At 37.5% G+C, this 21,027-nt stretch overlaps 2 protein-coding genes across 2 annotated transcripts; one reads left to right on the plus strand and one right to left on the minus strand.

The window, feature by feature from the left end:
* The first annotated feature begins 320 nt into the window (after window positions 1–320).
* Window positions 321–10,537, plus strand: DEPDC4 (DEP domain containing 4). Its single transcript, XM_018080136.2, has 9 exons — window positions 321–393; window positions 957–1,383; window positions 1,912–2,060; window positions 2,576–2,762; window positions 3,106–3,332; window positions 5,202–5,344; window positions 5,564–5,689; window positions 6,964–7,042; window positions 9,443–10,537. The coding sequence occupies exons 1-9, from the start codon at window positions 321–323 to the stop codon at window positions 9,610–9,612; spliced, it is 1,581 nt and encodes a 526-aa protein (XP_017935625.1). The 3' UTR covers window positions 9,613–10,537.
* Window positions 10,538–13,075: 2,538 nt separating this feature from the next.
* On the minus strand, window positions 13,076–20,972 carry ACTR6 (actin related protein 6). Its single transcript, XM_029963434.1, has 11 exons — window positions 20,906–20,972; window positions 20,502–20,641; window positions 18,745–18,813; window positions 18,325–18,448; window positions 17,354–17,489; window positions 17,207–17,263; window positions 16,422–16,520; window positions 16,157–16,235; window positions 15,316–15,487; window positions 14,278–14,416; window positions 13,076–13,494 (listed from the first exon to the last, which is right to left on the minus strand). The coding sequence occupies exons 1-11, from the start codon at window positions 20,970–20,972 to the stop codon at window positions 13,365–13,367; spliced, it is 1,212 nt and encodes a 403-aa protein (XP_029819294.1). The 3' UTR covers window positions 13,076–13,364.
* Window positions 20,973–21,027: the final 55 nt, after the last annotated feature.

Below are 21,027 nucleotides of genomic sequence, written 5' to 3' on the forward strand. Positions count from 1 at the left end.
TCCGAGCTTTTCCTCCCTCAGTGTCGGGGTGGCGCGGCTTCGCGCCTCGCCTGGGCAGAGCGGCTCCAGGCCGGCCGTCGTACGGCGGCCCCGTCTGCTGGTGCTGCGGGAGGGGACCATGGCCGGTCGGCGGTCGGACAGGCTAGCGGGGCTGGCAGCTGAGGCAGGAAACAGGAGAGCGTTCTCGTTATCCCGGCCGGGGTAGCGGCGGCCGCCGCTGGTACGGCTCGGCGTGGAGCTGTGGCCAGATGTTCCGACCGGGAGGCAGTTGGGATTAATGCATTGCAAGCGCTGGTTTGTCATCTGCTGAGCTCGTAGCTATGCGTGAGGTTAAACTGGGGTCTGGGGAACACCTCCCCCAGGTGAAGCTGGGAGTGCTGGGACAGTCAGCCGGTAGCTGACTGTCACCTGCTCAGGGGGTTCTCTGCAAGTATCTGAAGGGAGAGTGCAAAGAGGATAGAGCCAGACTCTTTTCAGTGGTGGCCAGAGAGGCTGTGATATCTTACGTGGCTCTCTCCGCTTCTGGAAATATTCAAAACTTGTCTGGACATGGTCCTGGGCGACCAGCTCTGGGTGGCCCTGCTTGAGCAGAGAGGTTGGACCAGATGGACCCCAGAGGCCCCTGAAAGTCCTGGCCATTCTGTGATTTTTTTTAGTGTTTTAATGTATATGTACACAGCCCATTCATATAGTATGTGTGGTCATAACAATGAAAAAAAAGCTTCCTCTCCTGTTTTTAGTGTCATTTTGTTATCTTGGCTCTAATGGGTGTGAGTTAGCTTACAAGACGGACTGATTCATGAAGCACTGTCTTTCTCTGTCTTTATAAAATTCAGCTGATTTTTGAATATTTTTTTATAATATATAGATATAACTAAATTCAGAGTGTTAAAATATGGGGTTTTAAATGTTAAAGGTTTATAAATCTGTAAAACTCTCATATAAATGTCTTGCAGATTGCAATGGTCCTTTTCAAGCAACTCAGCTGTGGAATGGTATTATACGTGCCCTCCACAATCAACTGGAAATCAAAAGACGTAGACAACATCTGAAAACATATAAAAACTGTTTCACTGGCTCAAATGCTGTCGATGTGGTACTGAGCCATCTTATGCAAAGCATGTACCTAAGCTGTAATGATATTTCTCGACTAAAGGGAGTCCGTGTATGCCAAGCATTGATGGATCACAAGGTGTTTGAGCCAGTTGGAGCAAAGCTTTACTTATTCAAGAACGGGAAAGAAACAGAGTTTGAAGACACAGACACTAGCCTCTATAGATTTGTAAATAGCAGTCTTGATCCTCCTCTTCAAGGAATGAATGAGAACAATGAAAGCTTGTCTCCTGAGCAAATCTGCAAACAAAAAACAATAAGATGTTCCAAGTGAGTTACTCCAAACTATTCTAATTTTTCTTTTTTTTTTTTTAATAAGTTAAGGTGGGTTACCTGTAGGTGAAGTTATGTCTGTCTAACTCATGTGTTAGAGACTTTTCAAAGCTATGTGTCAGTTTTGAGAATGTCATGCTTAAATTGCAGAAGCTACCGGGAATTTCTTGGTAATGTTAAAGTGCTTTGATTTGCCTTTTGTTATTTAGAATAGAGTCTGGCACAGTAGCATAAGCCTAGGTATAATTTGGTTTTGCAGTTGATCGTGCTGAAATCTGAGAATTAGCATGAATGAGGTAGGTACTGAACGCTGGTTAAGGAAAGGGAACTAATAAACAGTATTTGGAATCAATATCCTTGCCCTTTCCACAAAGCAGATGTGGATGACTGGAATTCTAGCAGCATAACAAACCCCAGATACAATGAAGTCCTAAAGTTCTGATTTAAGAACAATTTAGGAAGTAACAGACACATGTCCTAATCATATTTGTTATACAACTAAGTTTTTTTTTCCTCCCTGAGCAGAACAAAGTGTGACACGCTTTCAAACCCCTCAGCATTAGAAGCAGCTGATAAAAAGAGGGTAGAGGAGCTTCTCCGATCAATCTATGTTCATGCATCTTTACCTCCAAAGATCATGGTTAATGAACCAATTCATCTGCTTTCAAAAAGAGGTGAGGATTGAATTTTTTCATTTTAAAACTTGATTATTCTTCACTGCATCTTGGAGTGAGTATCCCATTTCTGTTAAACAATGCCCCTCGGAGTCCCAAATTTAACATGTCGCTAATGACAGAATATCTAAATGAATGCTGAATGGGTAAGTGCTTGTAGTAAGTAAATTGAAGGAAACACAACAGGATTATGTTTTTGCAGAATGGTGCTGTTTATGCAAATACTACTTCAGAAGGAAGTAGGGTTTAAGACTAAGAACTTTTTTATTATATGATTCCTTTGCTATTCACTTCTACTAATTGGAATAGATTATTATGAATTCTAATATGATGGGAGAGATATTTTTTTAGCATTCCTATTTTGGTCCCTTCTTCCCCAACAGAGAAACTTCACACTGTGCTGTTGGCGTGTTTGCTTTGAAGACTTAAAACATTCTTGAGTGAGGTAAAAACAAAGGTTAGTGGTTTACATAAGATCTTGTTTCTGAGGATTTTTTGTTTGTTTATGGTTTCAGTAATAGAAGATGTTTGGAAACAGCAAACTCTGTTGCGATTGCTGCAGTTAATTGATATTCCTCTTCTAGAAGATATCTTGGTGTCTTCAGTGAAGACAAAACCAGACCGTTTTGGCAAAGAAGAAGACCTAGTTATCTCAAATACTTTCCTGGACAGAGAGGTTACATGTAGCTTAAACTTGCCTGAGTAAGTTTGTACACATAGTGGGTTGGTGTTTGGTTTTAAATACTAGCTGAATTCCTGGGGTCAGTGACAGCCTAGCATAAATACAGCTTGTTTTGATTTGAGTGTACCTCAGGTGTATTGCCTGTAGCATAGGAAAACAATGCAAGTTGCTTATTTTGAGCAGGTCCTTGAACTGCTGTAGTGAAATAAGTTACATCAACTGCGTAAAAACAAACTCAATGTTGTGGTTCAAATACATGACTATACCTTCATGGTTGTTTCTATCTAGTTTTATTTAAAAGAATGAATAAGAATAGGCAGAGTATTTTAAAGTAAGCACTAAAACTGACTTTTCCTTCTCCAGGCTTGACAGATGGCTCTATGCTGCAATTGAATGCTTGGAGTATTTTCCCGACCAATTCATAGTGATGATTAGTCAGCAGTTACCTCAGAGCACTGACGAACCCAGCAATCTGAATACATACAAGAAGATTCTTTTTGACATCATAATGAAGTATTATAGTCAAAAGAAGGAGTCTCTTCTTGCTGCTCAGGATCCCCATATTCATTCAGGAATTATAGAACTTATAGGTAAGAGCAACCTGGAACAAAAGATACGGGTGAAAGCTATGTAGAGGATGTAACTTGCTAAGCGTCAATTGACTGAATCGTGACACCGTTTGCAATGCTATTGCAGATGCACTGTATAGCTTGGAAGGAAATGTTCAAGATCACTATTAAGAGCCTCTGCTCAAGACAAGGGCAAATTTCAAAGTTAGATCAAATTTGCTTAAGGCCTGGGCCAGCTGAATTTTGAAAATCTGCAAGGATAGAGGTACACCGACCTCTGTGGGTAGTTTCAATTAGTAACTACTCTCATTGCAAAAATTTCTTACCCCAAGTCAGAATTTCCCTTATAGTTACTTGTAACTAATAACTTTGTGGCAATGATTTTAGTTTTATGTTTTCGTGTTAACCGGAAAAAAGTTTTGTAAATTCTGGATTTAAGGCACTTTTTAGTAATAGAAGTTATTTAAAATTATTAAAGGGACTGTTGAGATTGTGATTCAGGCTGCGATCCCCCCTGCAAAACCCTCCTATCATAGGCTTACAAGTAAACCAGAACAGTTTAAGTTAAATACAAGTTTAAGATAAATCTTACCCTAAATAGGCTTTGTTACTTCTTCAGTTCTATAGGGTTGTTGTGGCTTAACCCCAGCTGCCAACTAAGTTCCATAGAGCCACTCACTCGCTACCTGCCACTACCCCACTCCTGGTGGAGGTAAAAAGTAAAACTTGTGAGTTGAGAAAAGAATGCTTTAATAATTGGAACAAAATGAAATATAATAATACTAATTATAGTAATAGCAGTAATAATAATTGTAATTATTACAATAATAACGAGATAGAGTGGAATAAAACCCAAGAGAAACAAGTGATGCACAATACAATCATTCACCACTGATGCCCAGCCTGTTCCTGAGCAACAGTAAGTGTCTCTTGGCCAATTCCTCCAAGTTTATGTACTGGGCATGATGTTCCATGGTACGGAATATCCCTTTGGCCAGTTTGGATCAGCTGTCCACTCAACTCTAGCTCCCTCAGCTGCTCCTCACTTACTTACGCTTTTGGTGTTCTTTTTAAACAAAGGTGGTTTCAGATGGCTTGTGGCACACTCCTGAAAGTCCTGGATTATTTCTTGTAAAATTCAAAGTCTGTCTTAGAAGTAGGACAGAGGCCAGAAAATCTTACGTAGGTTGTATTCGTGTATCTGCCTTTGTCTTACTCTTGCTTTAAGAAAGTTAAACTTTTTCATAGCTTCTCACTTTCAAAATGAAGATAACTAGAATTATCATCTAAATGGTTTGGAGATTATTTCCACTGTATGATGTTTCTTTGAGACTCTCATAGCCTAATGGCTTAAAGGAGGAGGGGGGAACCCAGAGACATGGCGCCTCACCAACCAACAGTAACAAAAAACCCCCAAACAAACAAAAAAAGAAAAACCCCAACAACAGCAAAAAGAAACCAAACCAAACAAACAAAACCCCCAACAAAACAAAAAGAAAACAACAAACTAAAAAAGAACTGTCAAAGCAATGAGTGTTGGAATTGTTCAGCTCATTAATTACTTAGAGATGAATCCTAGAAATAATATGAAGATGTGTAAACACCAACAGTGCAAACGTCACTTCAGTGTTTGCACATTGTAGACAGACTATAGTAATGTCCTGTATACATTGTTCAAGCACAACTGTTCCCTGACTAAGGACAAAGACTTTAAGCTTTTATTGATTAAATGCTGTATAAACCTTGCAAGGTTTTAGAATTCACTGAGATAACCTGTTTTGCTTGGAAGGAAAGCCCCCCAAAAGTGGGATTATTATTGGGATTTAAATATGTGTTTGTGACTCTGAAAATGAACAATTGCATTGAATACGCTGCTTTACTCCATTGCAGAAAAAGGAAAAACAGATCAAGCTCTAGAGGCATTACAACTTTATTTAAAATTATTAGCACCAAATATCAGAGAAGAACTACACAGGCTCCTGACATTCCTAGCCATTGCATCGGAATCTGAGGGCTATAGATTACAAAAACAAGTAAGTATCTGCTATGTTTAATGTAGAAAATAGCACTTTTCTATAGCAAAGCTAATGTTTTTGTCCAAAGGTAGAAGTATTCTATTTACTGCCTTTCAACATGATCTGTTTTAAAACAAATATCAAGATGTTTTCCCACTGATAGCATCCTGTTATACGTAGTCTTTACTAGCACATTGCAAGTCAATCTAATGCCAGATGTGGGTACTTCTTTTCTAGTTTGAGAACAGATTGGTGATCATCAAGACTTGCACAAAGTTCATCTTGCAAAATAGAACACTGTCAAAACCACAGGCAGAACTGCTGACTCAGTTTCTTTTGGACAATCACTCTGAGCTCTTCAAGGTATCATTTTCCTTACATCATTGGCATTTTAAATGTTAAATGCCATGAACTGCATTTTTCCAAGTAGGACAGGTCTGAGGAGCAGTGTTTAATGTTTTATCTGTTACAGTTTAACAGTACAACCAAGCAGAGTGAGAAGCTATTCTAGACTATGAAGGACAGATTTTTGAGAGCTTTGCAATCCTTTATAAATTATATCCTTTCTCTTTATGTGCATCGTGTGTATTCAGAAAATATTTAAAGCATCAATGTTTTGTAGAGGCCTTTCGGCACCTTATTTGTAATGGCTGCCTCCTAAATCTTTAGGCATCTTAGCGTCTTTCTCTTTTAGAAGCTCCCTGACATACTCTGAGTTGTGTATAAGATGGTGTGCTCTGGTGCCCCAGTGTATGTGTGCAGCTCTGATAGCTTTAAAGTTCCTTTGGTATTTTGAAATGTTAACTTGTAAATTAATAAATAGAACCACAAAATGAAATGACCTTTCTATTAAGCTTGATCAGCTATGTAAATATACAGATGTGCTTTATAGTCTCTTTTGTTTATGTTTTATCATATTGTCACAAATGTGAAAAGATGGAACTTTCCCATACTCTATACAAATAAGATTCACATAAACATTGATTTGGTTTCAGTAAAATATTGGTTTTAATTCTTATGCAACATATGCATTTCCAATTCTGACTCTGGGTCAAGAGACTTGGGAGATTTTACTTTTTTTTAAATTAACTCCAGTTTAGTTTGATATCGAGTGGTTAGTGAGAGTTTTGTATGTGTTAATGCACAGCCAAACCCTATTTTATTTTCTTAAATATTTTTTTTCTTTTTCTTGATACTCTTGTATCAAAAGTTCTGATATAAACGTTAGGGCTTTGATTCCCGATTGGAGATGGAGCCAGAACTGCAGAGCAGTGACAGCAGAGGAGATGGTGGTTTGCTCTTTCACAGCTGCAGTTGAGAGCCTAAGCTGAAATCAGTTTGTTTTACACTACAGTTTTTGACGTATCACTGGAAAACAACATCTAGAGATTTTTGCTTCCTATTTCTTTGGCCAGAAATACCGGAAATAAACATATGTATCTTAGTAAAACTATGTGTTTTAGTCTAATTGTATGAGAGATTTTAAATGTGTACCTAAATAAATGTAGGCATAGATTCTTCTGCAGTTAACTGTGGGGTTGTTTTTTTTTTTTTAATTGGTCATCTGAAAGCTTTAGATTATCAAAACAAAGAAGTATTGCTTTTGTAATTTTTCCCTTATTGGGTTCTATTTTCAGACTCCTTTAACTCTTCTGGAACTAACAAGTAGGAGACTTGAGAGTTTGCTAGAAGGACAAGATCCAGATATCAATTCAGGTAGATGACGTAATACACATTTTTATAGAAACTATTTTATACAAACTGGTTCATCATTAGTTGACTATAATTCTGCATAGACTGTGTTCCTTTGTTGGAAGTGAAGGGTTAGTGATTAGCAGCTAATGCAATAAATAATTGAATTATAGGCTATCAGCAAAACTCTTGTCTGAATATTAGAGAACAAGGGTTCTAGTAATTACCTCGTTTGAATACATTACAATTTTTTTTATTATTTCTGGAGATAACAGTGCAAAATGTGCTTCCTGAAGTAACTTGCTTATTATTTGGTTTGTGAATGTGATGTGATTTTGTATTTAGGAACAGTATTCTTTTATTTCTTCCACAAGACACCTACAAATTCTCGTAGAGCTCAGTAGTTACAGGTTCTGATAGATGTCTTGAGCACAGACTTTGATTGTTCAGTGTTTTGAAGAACTCTCTTCTTCTTCTAGGTAAGCACAAAGTTTATTAAGAGCTTAGAATTTACATACCAAGTGTCAAATGCCTTTTTTTAAGCTACACTACCTTTGTGAATGTGGGATTAGTGTTTTTCAGCTTATTTCTTTTATGAGCTAAGATTCCATCTGTCTTTGCTGCCAGAAATATCTTGCAGCACTGATTAAAAGGCTTGGCTTAAATAATTGAATTTCTCTCTGACTACCTTTTTTTCTTTTGACTTCTGTATTGCCAGTGCTTAAACATTGAAGAAAAATTGAGTCGGGTACTGATAACACTGTTATTTTGCTGTGTAATACTACATTTAATACAGCATCTGCCTGAGAAGTAGTTTAGTACTTCTTTGGTAAGAATCTCTTACCATCTGTGGTGAGTTCTGGAATGTATCCAAATTCCCTCCCATTCAGTGTTCTGAGAATCACATTGTGTAGCCAAAAAATTCAGAGATGAGCAATAGAGGAAAGAGCTGCTTGTCTGCAGTATTCTTGGAGCCTGTGTCGTCTCCAGCAGCACATTGAACAGACAACTGGAAATACAAGCCCCATACCATATTCTTTCTACTAAGCTTTAGAGTTTCAATCTGCAAATGCATATAGGTTCCATCTACTTGCTGAAATACCTAGTTTGATCTAATTGTAAGCTCTCTGGCATGGCATATTTCTATTTTCCTGTGTGCCTCATATTCTGGTGTCATTTTCCCTTTTCTCATAAAGGAGACATGAGGAAAATCTTTCTTTGGAGCTATTGAGTGTGCTTAGCTGGTGAATTTCTCGGTGTGGGTGGGAGCAGGAGGGAAGGCTGGGGGACCCTGATAAGAAGAGGAGTCTGTCTATTGCAGGAGGGTAAACCTTAGGTCTGCTGGAAATACAGAACACTAAAACCACTGAGAAAATTCTGGGGTTGGTTTTAATCTAGTGAGCCACTTATACCACCAGACTAAAGGATCCATGCTGAAGTTTTAAGAGTTAATAACTTTGCCAGAAGCTTTCCCTTTTGAAGAACTATCTTTTTCTTCATTTGACCCTATAGCACCATAAAAGGTACTGGTGTTTGACAGACTCATTGTAAAAGATGGGAAGGACACGTCCATGTGAAAACTCTGACAGCTCAGGTTAATAACTGCTCTCTATGTGAAGTCTTAAAATGATGGTGTTTGTACAGAAGGATTACTAAGAATTTTTTCCCCTTTAGGCAACTGACAGTTGTTCAACCAAATCACTTTCTAACATGTATAGGAGGAAAAAGTGTCTGTAGAGTAGCTGAATGCCAGTCTTTCCTCAAGCCAGAACTCACCTGCCCAGTGATGGGGCTTGAATTCTCGCAGGGCAGTGTTGCATAGATTCCCAATCTTTTTATGGCTAAGTCGTGCTTGAGTTGCATATTTCTTGGGGTTGTTCCTGGCTCTGCCCTCACTCTGAATCACTGCCTCTTGCATCACCTCTGCTTCTGGTGCCCAAACTATGCTTAGCTGTCTACTCGTTTAGAAGATCTTAAATTCTATTCCTGATTTCTGAAGTGTGGTTCAGAGGCAACTGTTTCTCCACAGTATTTATTCACTTGTATTAAGTACTGGACCTTGGTACAGATCTGATTCATTCACAGAGAATCATTGGATCATGACAATGTAAAGTGCCATTCTTGTTGTGTGATGTTCTTAGTTATGGTTTCTGTTTGTGAGAACTGTATTTGCTCTTTGTCTTGCATGCCTGTTTGCAGTATAGAATCATCTGTGATACTGCACTTGCAACACTGTTTTTCAATTTTATTTTTGCAATTAAGTTTAGATGTCCCTCTGTGCTCAGTGGAGGGCTTTCACATTGTTTGGAGATGTAATCACATCTGAAGTGGAATATCTGTATATCTGTGTTTTTGATCATATTTTTTAACAAAGCTTTTACATGATATGTGAAACTTACTCTGAACCTCTCATTTCTTACAAAGGCTTCACCTTCTGTCAGCGCATTACAACTCAAGAGTATGAAGATCAAAAACAACAAACCAATCAGCATCTTCTAGCATTGATTCAAGAGATGGACAATGACCCTACTGTTCCTTTGAAGCAAAAGAAGAAATTAATCAAAGAATTCAAAAAATATCATTGTCTATTGTAGTGGTTGTAAAACTACATGTGAATTTTGTACTCCAAATGGTTTGACACCAATACAGCCTTTTTTTATCTCTTTTAAAAAAAGTGGAGGATGCACATGAAAATTGTTCATCATAAAAAAATGTGTTCTTCTTATGTCTTTACATCTTCAGTTTCAGGAAATACAACTATCAAAATTACTGTGGTGCTAAAAAGCATTAAATCTAATTATTCTTTTAAGCAAAATGTACTTAATTACTCATAAGTTAATACAATACTGCTTGTGCTGCTTTGAGTTCAGGGTTTGGCACTTTTTTCCTTCTGTCCCACAACCCCATGGCACTCTATCTGAGCCAAGTCTACATTCAGAGCCATGTTTGGGTTGATAATCAGTAGGGAATTTTAATCTTTTCTATCTGTAATTAATAATAATTGAAACTGTAGATTATGACTCCTGCGGGTGTTGTAAAAGTGTACAAAGTGTGTCAAAAACGTTAGAAGCAGGTAACTGGGTTTTGAATCTAGCAGGCAAAATTTATTCGGCAGGGAAACTGTATGTGCTTGCAGGCATTAATTACATCCTGTTGTTAGTCCCTCTCCACTATGGCAGACTGAGCTGCTGCTAATTCAGCAATTATGCAAAAGCAAGTAAAAAATTACATTTTGAAGAAACCTTAGAAATAATAATCTGGGTTTAGATCTCTTGGTATACTTAAGTAATTTATTTTAACATGAGGACATTTTGAGAGTGTCTAGTTATTTATCATAAATACTTTGATAATGTTTATGAATTTCTACAGCAAAGCTAGAAAGCATGTTGGCCCGTCTTGAAACATTGATGGTTAACTGTACATTGACAAGAAAATGTTGACACAAGTCATACAATCATAGAATGGTTTGGATTGGAAGGAACCTTAAAGATCATCTTATTCCAACCCCCCTGCCATGGACAAGGACACCTTTCACTAGACCAGGTTCCTCAGACCTCCATCCAACCTGGCCTTAAACACTTTCAGGGATAGGGCATCCACAACTTCTCTGGGCAACATGTTCCAGTGCCTCACTACCCTCACAGTGTGAAATAAATAATTTCCAGAGGAAAAAAGACCACATTTCACCTTCCAGAGGTGAATGCCCTAAATCCTAGACTACAGGCCCATGTGTTGTTTTCCTAGCCTTCTGTGGGATTTCTAGCCCTATGTCATTCTCCCAGAAGAGGGAGCATGTACAAAGCAGGTTATTGAGAATTTTAAAAAGGAAAGTATTTCCCAGTTAAGTGCTTTTGGTGTTGAGTAGTGGGAGAAAGGGATTTTAGTTGCCTTTTTTTTTTTCCTCTCTTTTCTCTCTCTGTCTTCAGTCCTTTTACTGGGTCTTACTCAAAATACTAAACCTGGTAACAGGGAGGGGTGATAACATGGTAATTTGTAGGCTAGATGAGTGGTGAACTGCTTCGAGGAAAACTGTATTTTTAAAAAACAAACTCTTGCACTTTGTGACTTGAATTTTTTTGTGCTAATCTAAAGAAGATAATAAAGAACTGTATAAAAAGTGACAAATCTATCATTTCATAGTCCATTTGTACAGAAGAGGCAGCCTTATAAGGGGGTGTAGATCCAGGTATCAAGTAGTAAGGAGACGTTCCAAACAGGCATTTATAGCTGCCATGTGGTTCCCATCAGTTCATGGGACAAGAAGTCGAGATTGATCTAGATCTGGGAAGGGAAGGAGGAGCTTTTGAAAGCCCTGTTTTATTCATATACCCTGACAGGAGAATTTACTTACCATTAATCTTCCGTTGAAAGAAATGTGATATTTTACATTTAATTATGAGGGCCTGCTGAACAGAAGAAGTTTGGTGAACTATAGACTACTGGTTTTCGTTGTAACGCTTTCAGTTAAATTCCAAAATTAGAAAAATGTTATTGGACTATACAAAGTTTTGTCACGTATTTTTAACAATATTCGACACAGAATCATCTGGTAGAGAAACTTGGGACCTCTCATTCATTTCTGTTTATGATTTCTAGCATAGAGCTATCAAATTAATTGCCTGTATAAATTTGTTTGAAGTAGAAAATTTCCAGAGCAAAAAGTTTAGTCTATAGGTACTTTTCAGTACAGTCTTACCAAAGCACAAGTGATGCCACCTTCAAAGTAAGAAGGCTTACTTCTATTTATAGAGCATTCATGTTTGCTCCTACCAAGGAAAAGGTTCATTAGTACTTTCATGGGAACAACGTGTACATTTCCTTAAAGTCCTAGCTAAAGTATGCTCACAACTGCGTGAAGCAGTTAGTTAAAAAACTAGAGCTTGGGCCTCTACACACAGCTATCAAAATAACAGTGGACTAGACTTATTCACATCCTACACAATGTAATACAAACTGTGTCCAACAGTTTGTAGGTGTTGGTCTCACACCTTCATACCCCAGCTGCCTCCTCTGTGGCTCATATAGCTGTTAGCAGCAGGAGGAGGGTACCTCTTTCGTTCCTTTCAGTAGGTTAGACTAGAGGAAAGCCAACACGAGCTGGCAGTCCAAAGTAAAAAAGATCATATTCAAGAATAACGATCATCTCTCATTCTCTGAAGCATTGGCTTCTCTTCTGTGTTGCCCTTATGCAAGGCAGCCAGGTAAGTGTACTGTGTGAGTATACTTACTGGTATTATGTTAGGGCAGACAGCAGAGGGAATGAGACACAGCAGGGTACTCCTCTGCAAATCTGAGAGCACTGAGTACCACCAGACCTAATAAAGAGGCCATTTCCCTGCTGCAGTGAGCTGTATCAGCTCAAGGTCAGTGTCAGCACCATGTATCTATTATCCACCCTGTCCAAGTGACCATCTCAGTCTTGGCAAGCAAGCAAGCCAGGTGGGACACCCCCAACTAGCATGGCCCTCCCAGGTTTCTATCTGGCTATTAGCCCATGCTGTGCTCTTTCTCCTCCTGCAAGCCATGCTGCACAGACTGATGGCACAGTGACAGAGCTTCTGATGCCAGAAATAAAAAGTAGTGGGGTATTTGTGTTTATCTAGAATGCATGGAGAGGACACAGATGGGTTATCAGCTAGGACACAGCTGCAAGCTTTTCTCACCTTTGTGGCTGCTCCTGATGTCACCTTTTCAAAAAGGTGAGGGGAGTGACACAAAGCTTATTTGCCGAGCCATTGTTCAAAACAAAAACCAAACAAAAAAACCCCACAACCTAAAATCCCTTTAAAAAAAGGAATTGTTCAAATCACTCTTTTCTCAAAGCCTAAGCATAGTTTCAATAGGAGTGGTCACACTAGAAGTATATTCCTCTCATAACTATTCACTAAAATAACGAAAAATAAAGCTCATGTATTTCTTTTCAAGATAGGCAATCTCAAAGACTCTTTTTGAGATGTGTTTAACGCCCATTTAATTGCATGCATGATTTAGAATGATATTCAGTTAAAAAAAAAAAACCAAACCATTTCTTCTCACTATGTATTAGTGTCACACTGGTACAAGCAATTGGTATTTTTATTATCTCATGCATTGAGGTTTTCTGCAATAAAGAATACAATGAAGCTCATCAGTAAAAGATGAGAACATTATGAAATGACAAGTAACATATTATTTCATAGTATTAGGCTTGTAAAACTTTATTTTTAAACTCTGAAATGATTTTTTCCCAACCCAATTAAATACAGGAAAGCTAAAACACAATCCTAGCTGATAGAAAACAGGTTGTAGTTCAAAGAATTCCATTCTGAGTAAAACAATGGAATAACAACATATCCAACTATGCTACCTATATATCAAATTTCTCTTCACAGATGTTGTGTCCATGTTCTTCATAATCTTCTCTAGTTACTATCATGTCTTCAAAATCGTCATTTTCAGAAATGAGCTTCCCACCTTCCCAAGAATAAGTAATAGGGCTGAAAAATGAAAAAAGTTATTGTTACTCATCTGTAAGTTAATCTAGAATAGAAGTATGCAGTGATGATTTCCAAGACTTTCATTTAATCATATCTATTTAGAAATACATTTTTGATTGCTAAATCAAACCATCCAGCTTCTGAGAAGTTATGAGACAAAGTTTGAAATTTTAGCAGGGCTAGCTGACTTTCCTTTTTAAAAAAGTGCCTCTTTGGAAGCATGTGTGAAGAGGGAATGGCACGGACATGTCTTTGTATTTACTATGCACAGATAATGATTCTTTAATAATATTTAAAAATACTCTTTAATAATACTTTTTAAAAAGTAGAGATTTTTTTGTACTTTCAAGGTCTATTTGTTTTGTCTCAGTTCTCTCTGCAAAGATGTTACCCCTTCCAAATCCCTGAAGTAGCTACATTAATAATGACATGACAGCATTCAGATGCTGAAAATTCTTCTAAGTAAAAGTCTAAATTCATTAATCTTGCATACTTGCATATCCATTTAATGAAAATAGTCTTATCTGTTTATAATAAAAAGGCTGATCCTAAAAACACTTAACTTTATTAGCCAAAGTACAGAGCAAGCAGGTGGTATCTAATTTATTTGGTTTGTCTGAAAATACACTGATTTAAAATATTCTTTTTGTACAATTTTTGTTCACTTAATATTTAAATTAACACCTTTACTCAGTCTATCTTTTTAATCAGCAAAAGAAATCCTACTTTATAGTTTGTTCTACTAGAAAGATAAAGCCTTCTGTTTAGAAGTTTAGAACTTACTTTTCAGGAAGAACAACAGAAACATCGTAATCAGTTGGAGTAAGACATCGAACTTCCGAATAAACTCTATCTCTAAAGCCTGGAAAAAGGGTGTTTCCTCCAGTCAGAACTATGTTCTTGAAGAAATGAGGCTGCATTTCTGTAAAATAAGTAAGTAAATCTGTAGTTAAAGACTATGTAGTTAAAGATTAAAGGGGTTCTTTTTCCAATTTTGTTATGAATTGGAACAGAAGTAGGAAATATGCATAGAAGAATTTTATGATCATCTAACCAGTTAAATACAAGAAAGTGATCAATCACCCTATGTTCTTCCTGATTGTAGAATTTGGCTTTGATAACTACTGTTTTCTTACACTGTCTGTTAAATTTCATGTTTGCCAACACAATTCCCCATTCAAAAGGGGTTTTAAATAACACAATTTTTAAAGAGTACACATTAATAGCCGAAATGCTGCCATACTTATGTGGTATGATAACAGTAATCAGCTGTACATCATCTATAAAATGAAAGCTTTAGTATTACTTCTGACAAACAGCAGTCAGGAAGGTTCTACACTTTGATGCCTAAATTACTAAATTTGGCCACTTTCATTTTTCTCATCGGTTTGATTTTTCTCTTCCTCTAGTAAAGAAAGATATTTTAAAAGATAAGTAAAACTAATTTCAAGTTTATTCCACCATTAGTGTCAAAGACAGACAGGTTATGTTAGAAAAGGATGTTAAGAAGAATTAAGTCTACAGAGATTAGCTGATTCAAGAGTAGAAACCTATCAATAAATCACCAAAAAACAGGGCTGGCCTAACACAGACTTTTGCAGACAATCAGTTCTAGAGTATATAAAATGCATCAAAAGACAGAACAGTTCACCAAACTGTTTAACTGCCATATTGAGAGTTTTAGCTTCTCTAAGACTATTTGGATCCTTAAAAACAAAACAAAACAACAAAGAAATCCAAAACCAAACCAACAACAAAACCCACCACAACATCCCTCCTTCCCCCACCTCCCATCCTTTTCATAATATTTTTAGGTTATACCTTCGGGTAAATTCTGAATAGAATAAACAATGGCTTCAGGAATTCCCATCTCTTGAATACCAATATCCGAAGGATGGAAGAGTATTTCTGGAACTGCAAATCTTTCATTCGTTAGACGAAGTATTTGTTCCCCAGTCTTGTATTTTCCACTTAACACCATCTCTTCCCTCGGCTACATTAAAGACATGAATAGTACCCACTGCTTAAGAAAAGCAATCACATTCTAGAGTATTCAGCTAATCTATTTCATGTACTGCAGAGGTAGGCAGTCATATTATCAACAAATCTTTTAAGAATAATTCATATTCTGGTATTAAATCTGAAGTGACTTTGCTCTTATCAACCGCAGTTTTGTCGGAAGGAAAACAGAACTGGTATGCATGAGAATGGCCTTAAAAGATTGGGACTACTTTCAAAATTATGTCCAACACAGTAAATGAGATAAAACTGTTAAATTGTCTTCAGGCTCTTCTATAAAATGACATTGAACTTTCTACCTATTAGGGTATTTAAATGAAATTCAGAGAGTCTGACAAAAAAGCTTAAGAGCAGAGAAAACATTTTCTAACTTAATGTTAAAAACCCCCAACAATAATCATATGGCTAGGCTGTATGACAGAGCACAAGCATAGAAAGCTACAACTGTTAAATAACAGAACATAAAATGCTATGCTGAAAAAACAATATTTCATTTTCATCTCAACTTACTATGGAAAAGCTTTACCAATGAATGCATAGCAATGAAAGATGTTACAGCATTAGAAAAAATAGAGTATTTTTAACCTCTCTACTAGACTTGTGCAGGGGAACAGTCCCAAAAAAATTTCAAAACTATTATTACCTTACAAAATCCCTTTTTGATTGTGCTGAAGTCTGGCAAAACATAATCTACCATTACAGTATTTTCCTCTCCTTTCAATCTGAAAGAGAAGAATGTAAAATTCAACAGAATAAAGAACAGGTTCTAAATTCCAACTATTTTATACTAACAAGACTTTTTTCATTTAACTGGAAAATTTTCTGATTAAGAGTATAGTTTTATTTGTTTGTACAAATAGATTATTCAGAAGTACCAACATTTACATTTAGTACTGCTGCATACATACTTGGCAATGTCCATGTCCTTGTAAAAGTCTTGAGAAACATAGCACACATCTTCTTTCACTTGATTAATTACATGCGTTTCATCCATAACATGTAGCTGTCTGACAAAACCAAAAACCAAAAACACTGAAGTTTGAGAATAATCAAGTCTTCCATTTCCTGTCCAGTTTTCCACTGGAGATGAGTAACCATCGTTTTCATGTCACAGAAAACTAGTGCCTCAATACCTAAAACTCGTATTCAATTTACAGATGCATTCCCGGCCTACTGGAGTTTAGTATTTTTCTATTTCACAGTTCAGTAAATACAAATATTAACCTGCATTTGCCCATTGTCTTCCTAACAAGCATAGCCATAATCCTGCAATTAGCTCTCTTAGCAAAGACCTTGACCTAGATAAAGTTCTAAGCTAAAGCATCCCAGTGAAAAGTTGACCCTATTGAATTTTATTTGTATTATTGATAATTGGCAAACTGACTGATGATCTACTGAGACACCTCAGAAAATATGTAAAGACTTGTATAATTGTGAACACACAGCTAACCTCATCAACTTCAAAAGCGCGGGCTCTTTGAAAAATAACAGCCTAATTCTTCAAAGAGTTTAAGCTCATCTTAATTCATCCTGAGCTGAAGGTCAAGATGGCAGTTAGCAGATTATAACAGACAAAAATTCCCTTCTCCTTTAAACAGCATTTAATCTAAAATTCATAGAACCAGGAAGAATACCCCATGAACTTTTAGCTCATTTCATACCAAGTTTCATAGTGAAGATCAGCATGCTTTACCTGTAAGAGATGATCTCCTTTAAATGGTTGGTTAAGAGTTTCCCTCCAACATTAATCCTACAGAAAAGGAGTAACACAAGGCATTCTGTCATTATTAACTTCAGGCATAGAAAACGATTCTTCTAGAAAATATATACTGCAGTTTACCTTATGATTGCCTCTTTCTTCTTTTTACTTCTACAATAAGGTACAATGTGTGTAAAAGAGTATCCACTATCCACAATGATACAACACAGCTCAGATGGATTATCTCGGAAATACCTGTGTGCACTAAGAGCTCCAGCTGAAATACAGAAAATTTAATTCAATTTTTATGTGAATATACACTTTTAGAATTTACAGTGATATGGAAGTGTGCTTGCTTCATATTTTAAATGCCTTTGACAGACTTCCAAGACCTCAATACATAATACTAGTCAACACATGAATTCATTTTGACAGTGGATAAAATTAAGTGTTGTATATGGCCCCATTTAATCTTTTTCAGGAATTCTGGTCCACATTCAGTTTCCCCTCCTAAAGTCCAAGCACATTGATCACGCCACAACTTATCAAACATATATAAAGGAGTATCTCATGTCCTGTTACCTTTCAGAAGGGTGGCGATGTTATTTACATATTCCCTTGTGAGATACAATATATTTCATGATTGTAATGCTGCATTTGATTTGCTAATACAAAACAAAACCAAACAAAAAACCAACCTCAGCCCTCAAAAATAGAAAGCTACCAAAGACTTCATGCGAATTTTTGGTAGACTTTTTCAAATGCTATCCTTTTTAAAAATCCATCTGTTATTTCTGTCATCCTTACTCTCCTCAAATTTCTTGTAATTCCATACTATGATACTCTCTTCAGAAAATAGTACAATAGTACAGCTGGAATTTATAAAATAAATAACTTTTAAAATTTTAATACAGTTAAGAGTACATGTACAAGTATATTGCTCAAGAGCCAGGAAGGAAATTAAGGAATTTTTATACTATCTTTATGCAAATATATATATATATATGTATTTGCATATGCATGCATGCTTTTTATGTATGTATTTATTTATTTATTTTAAAAGACTTAAGCTTCAAGATATATAAATGCAAACTAGAAGGAGACAGACTCACCATTTACTCTAAGAACTGCTTGAAATTGATATTCTTCAAATAGAATTTCATTCATAGATTCTTGTATTGAACTGAAGTTAAAATAAGGTTCGGTAATAATAATATTGGTATCTACAAAATCCACCTATGAAAAATATATTAAGATTGTCATTACATAAAACCAATATATTTTGGCCTACTGACCTAGTTCATCTCTTGTATATTAAATATTTCTTGATCTGTAAACCACACTGTATCTGTCTGTGATTATTGTTTTTCTTCAGTTTGCAAAAACATAAATCCCTGTGATTTCTAATTGAAGACACTTTCAAAGAGAACAGTAAGCTCTCCAGTTCTATTTTAATATTTGCGGTACTTATGTTAATTTCATTAGTCAGTATTTAATCTACACAAAATAAGTAATTAAGAAAAGGCTCTTACTTGATACATTTCTTTTCCAAAAAGATAATCCCAAACCTGTCTCTGGACATCCCAGTTCACCAAGTAACCCTGTAGGAATTTAGAAAAAAACTTTCACTATTTAGAAAAAAAAAAAATCATACTTAAAAAAAGATCTAATGATTGATAGACTGGTAATACAAAAGGTTTGGAGAGTTAAAATGTTTAAATTTGCATTTCTAGGCTAAGGAGTAAATGTTACATAGCATAAAGTATGTTATAAATATTCCTCATTGATATGTTAATTACTACACTACAAAAACAATGTAAACTGTGTTTTCTGTATACATTATTCTCTTTGGCAGAAGCCTGTCAGTCTGCCCACGGTGCCATAAGTGGTTATGGAGCAGATTATCTGGAGTGCCATCACACAGCATGTACAGAACAAACAAGCAACCAGGTCCAGTCAGCACGGGTTTATTAAAGCTTGACTAACCTGACCTCTTTCTTTGACAAGGTGACCTGCTGAGTGGAGGAAGGAATGGATGTGGATGTTGTCTACCTGGACTTCAGTAAAGTCAGACAAGTCTGAGCTGGCTGCTCATGGCTTGAATGGGTGTGCTCTTTGCTGGGTAAAAAACTGGCTGGAAGGCTGGGCCCAGACTGGTGGTGAATGGTGCCACATCCAGTTAGCATCCAGTCACCAGTGGTGTTCCCCAGGGCTCAGTATTGGGGCCAGTCTTGTTTATTATCTCTATTGTCAACCTGGACAAGAGGGTTGGGTGTACCCTCAGTAAGTTCACAGAAAGCACAAAGTTGGATGGAAGTGTTGATTTGTTGGAGGGCAGGAAGGCTATGCAGAGGGATCTGGACAGGCTGGATTGATGGGCCGAGGCCAGTTGTGTGAGGTTCAATGAGGCCAAGTATTGGGTCCTGCACTTGGGTCACAACAACTCCATGCAGGGCTTCAGGCTGGGGGCAGCGTGGCTGAAAAGCTGCCCAGTGGAAAAGGACCTGGGGGTGCTGGTTGACAGCAGCTGAACATGAGCCAGCATTGTGACGAGGTGGCCAAGAAGGCCAATGGCATGCTGGCTTTTATCAGAAATAGTGTGGCCAGCAGGACCAGGGAAGTGATTGTCCTCCTGTGCTCTGCACTGGTGAGGCTGCACCTCAAATCCTCTGTTCAGCTTTGGGCTCCTCACTACAAGACACTGAGGGGCTGACGTGAGTCCAGAGAAGGACAACAGAGCCGGTGAAAGGTTCAGAGAACAAATCTTAGGAGGAACAGCTGAAGGAGGCTGTTTAACCTGGAGAAAAGGAGGTTCGGGGGGGACTTATTGCTCTCTACTACTACCTGAAAGGAGGCTGTAGTGAGGTGGGGGCTGGCCTCTTCTCCCAAGTAACAAGCAACAGTACAAGAAGAAATGGCCTCAGGTTGCCCCTGGGAGGTTCAGATTGGCTATTAGGAAACATTTTCTCACCAACAAGGCTGTCAAGCACTGGAACAGGCTGCCTAGGGAATTGTTTGAGTCACCATCCCTGGAGGTATTGAGAAGATGTGGCACTTAGGGACATGGCTTAATGATGGACTGGACAGTGCAGGGTTAACAGTTGGATTTGATGATCTTAAAGGTCTTTTTCAACCTAAACAATTCCATGACTCTTAAACTTCACACTATTGACTCTGATTCTTGGATAATACCACTCACAACCCTGCAGCTGTGGTATATTGTATGAAAACTATTCCTTACAAAAATTTACGTTTAGCTTTCATGTTAAACTGAGGATTACTTACTTACTTTCTGAAAGGGAAGAATATAAAAAAGACCAGAAGGATCCTTAATTTCATCCAGTTGATTTGCTGTAAAGGTTTTCAAACGTGCAGTCTTTGATCTGAACTGACAGTTGGGAATAACGCTGGAAAAGATTGGGAAGTTTCCTATTCAACATGGTATGAGACACATTCATTGTCTTTATGCCACTTGCATAAATAGTATACGTTCAATAATGGTTTTGCTGCTGTATTTTGGTTTTAGTCCATTTATTGGAGCTAGTTACGAGGGAAATCTCCAATTTCTGACACCTCCAGTGCAGACAAGACACCTTTTTGAAAAACAACCCCCCCCAGCCACTGGTCTGAGCTGCAACCACCACCCCCCGGCCATCAGTACAACCAGAAAAGTGCCAGGGGCTCTTCTCCCACCCTGGCCGGTGGGGCATGGTGTGACACGAAGGAACATGTTGTGACACGGCGGGGCACGGCAGGACATCGTGTGACACAGTGGAGCACACCGTGGTACAGTGTGACACGCTGGGGTACAGTGT

The sequence above is a fragment of the Manacus vitellinus genome, unplaced genomic scaffold, assembly GCF_001715985.3.
Source record: "Manacus vitellinus isolate BGI_N305 unplaced genomic scaffold, ASM171598v3 scaffold_5_pilon, whole genome shotgun sequence".
Classification (NCBI taxonomy): Eukaryota; Metazoa; Chordata; class Aves; order Passeriformes; family Pipridae; genus Manacus; species Manacus vitellinus.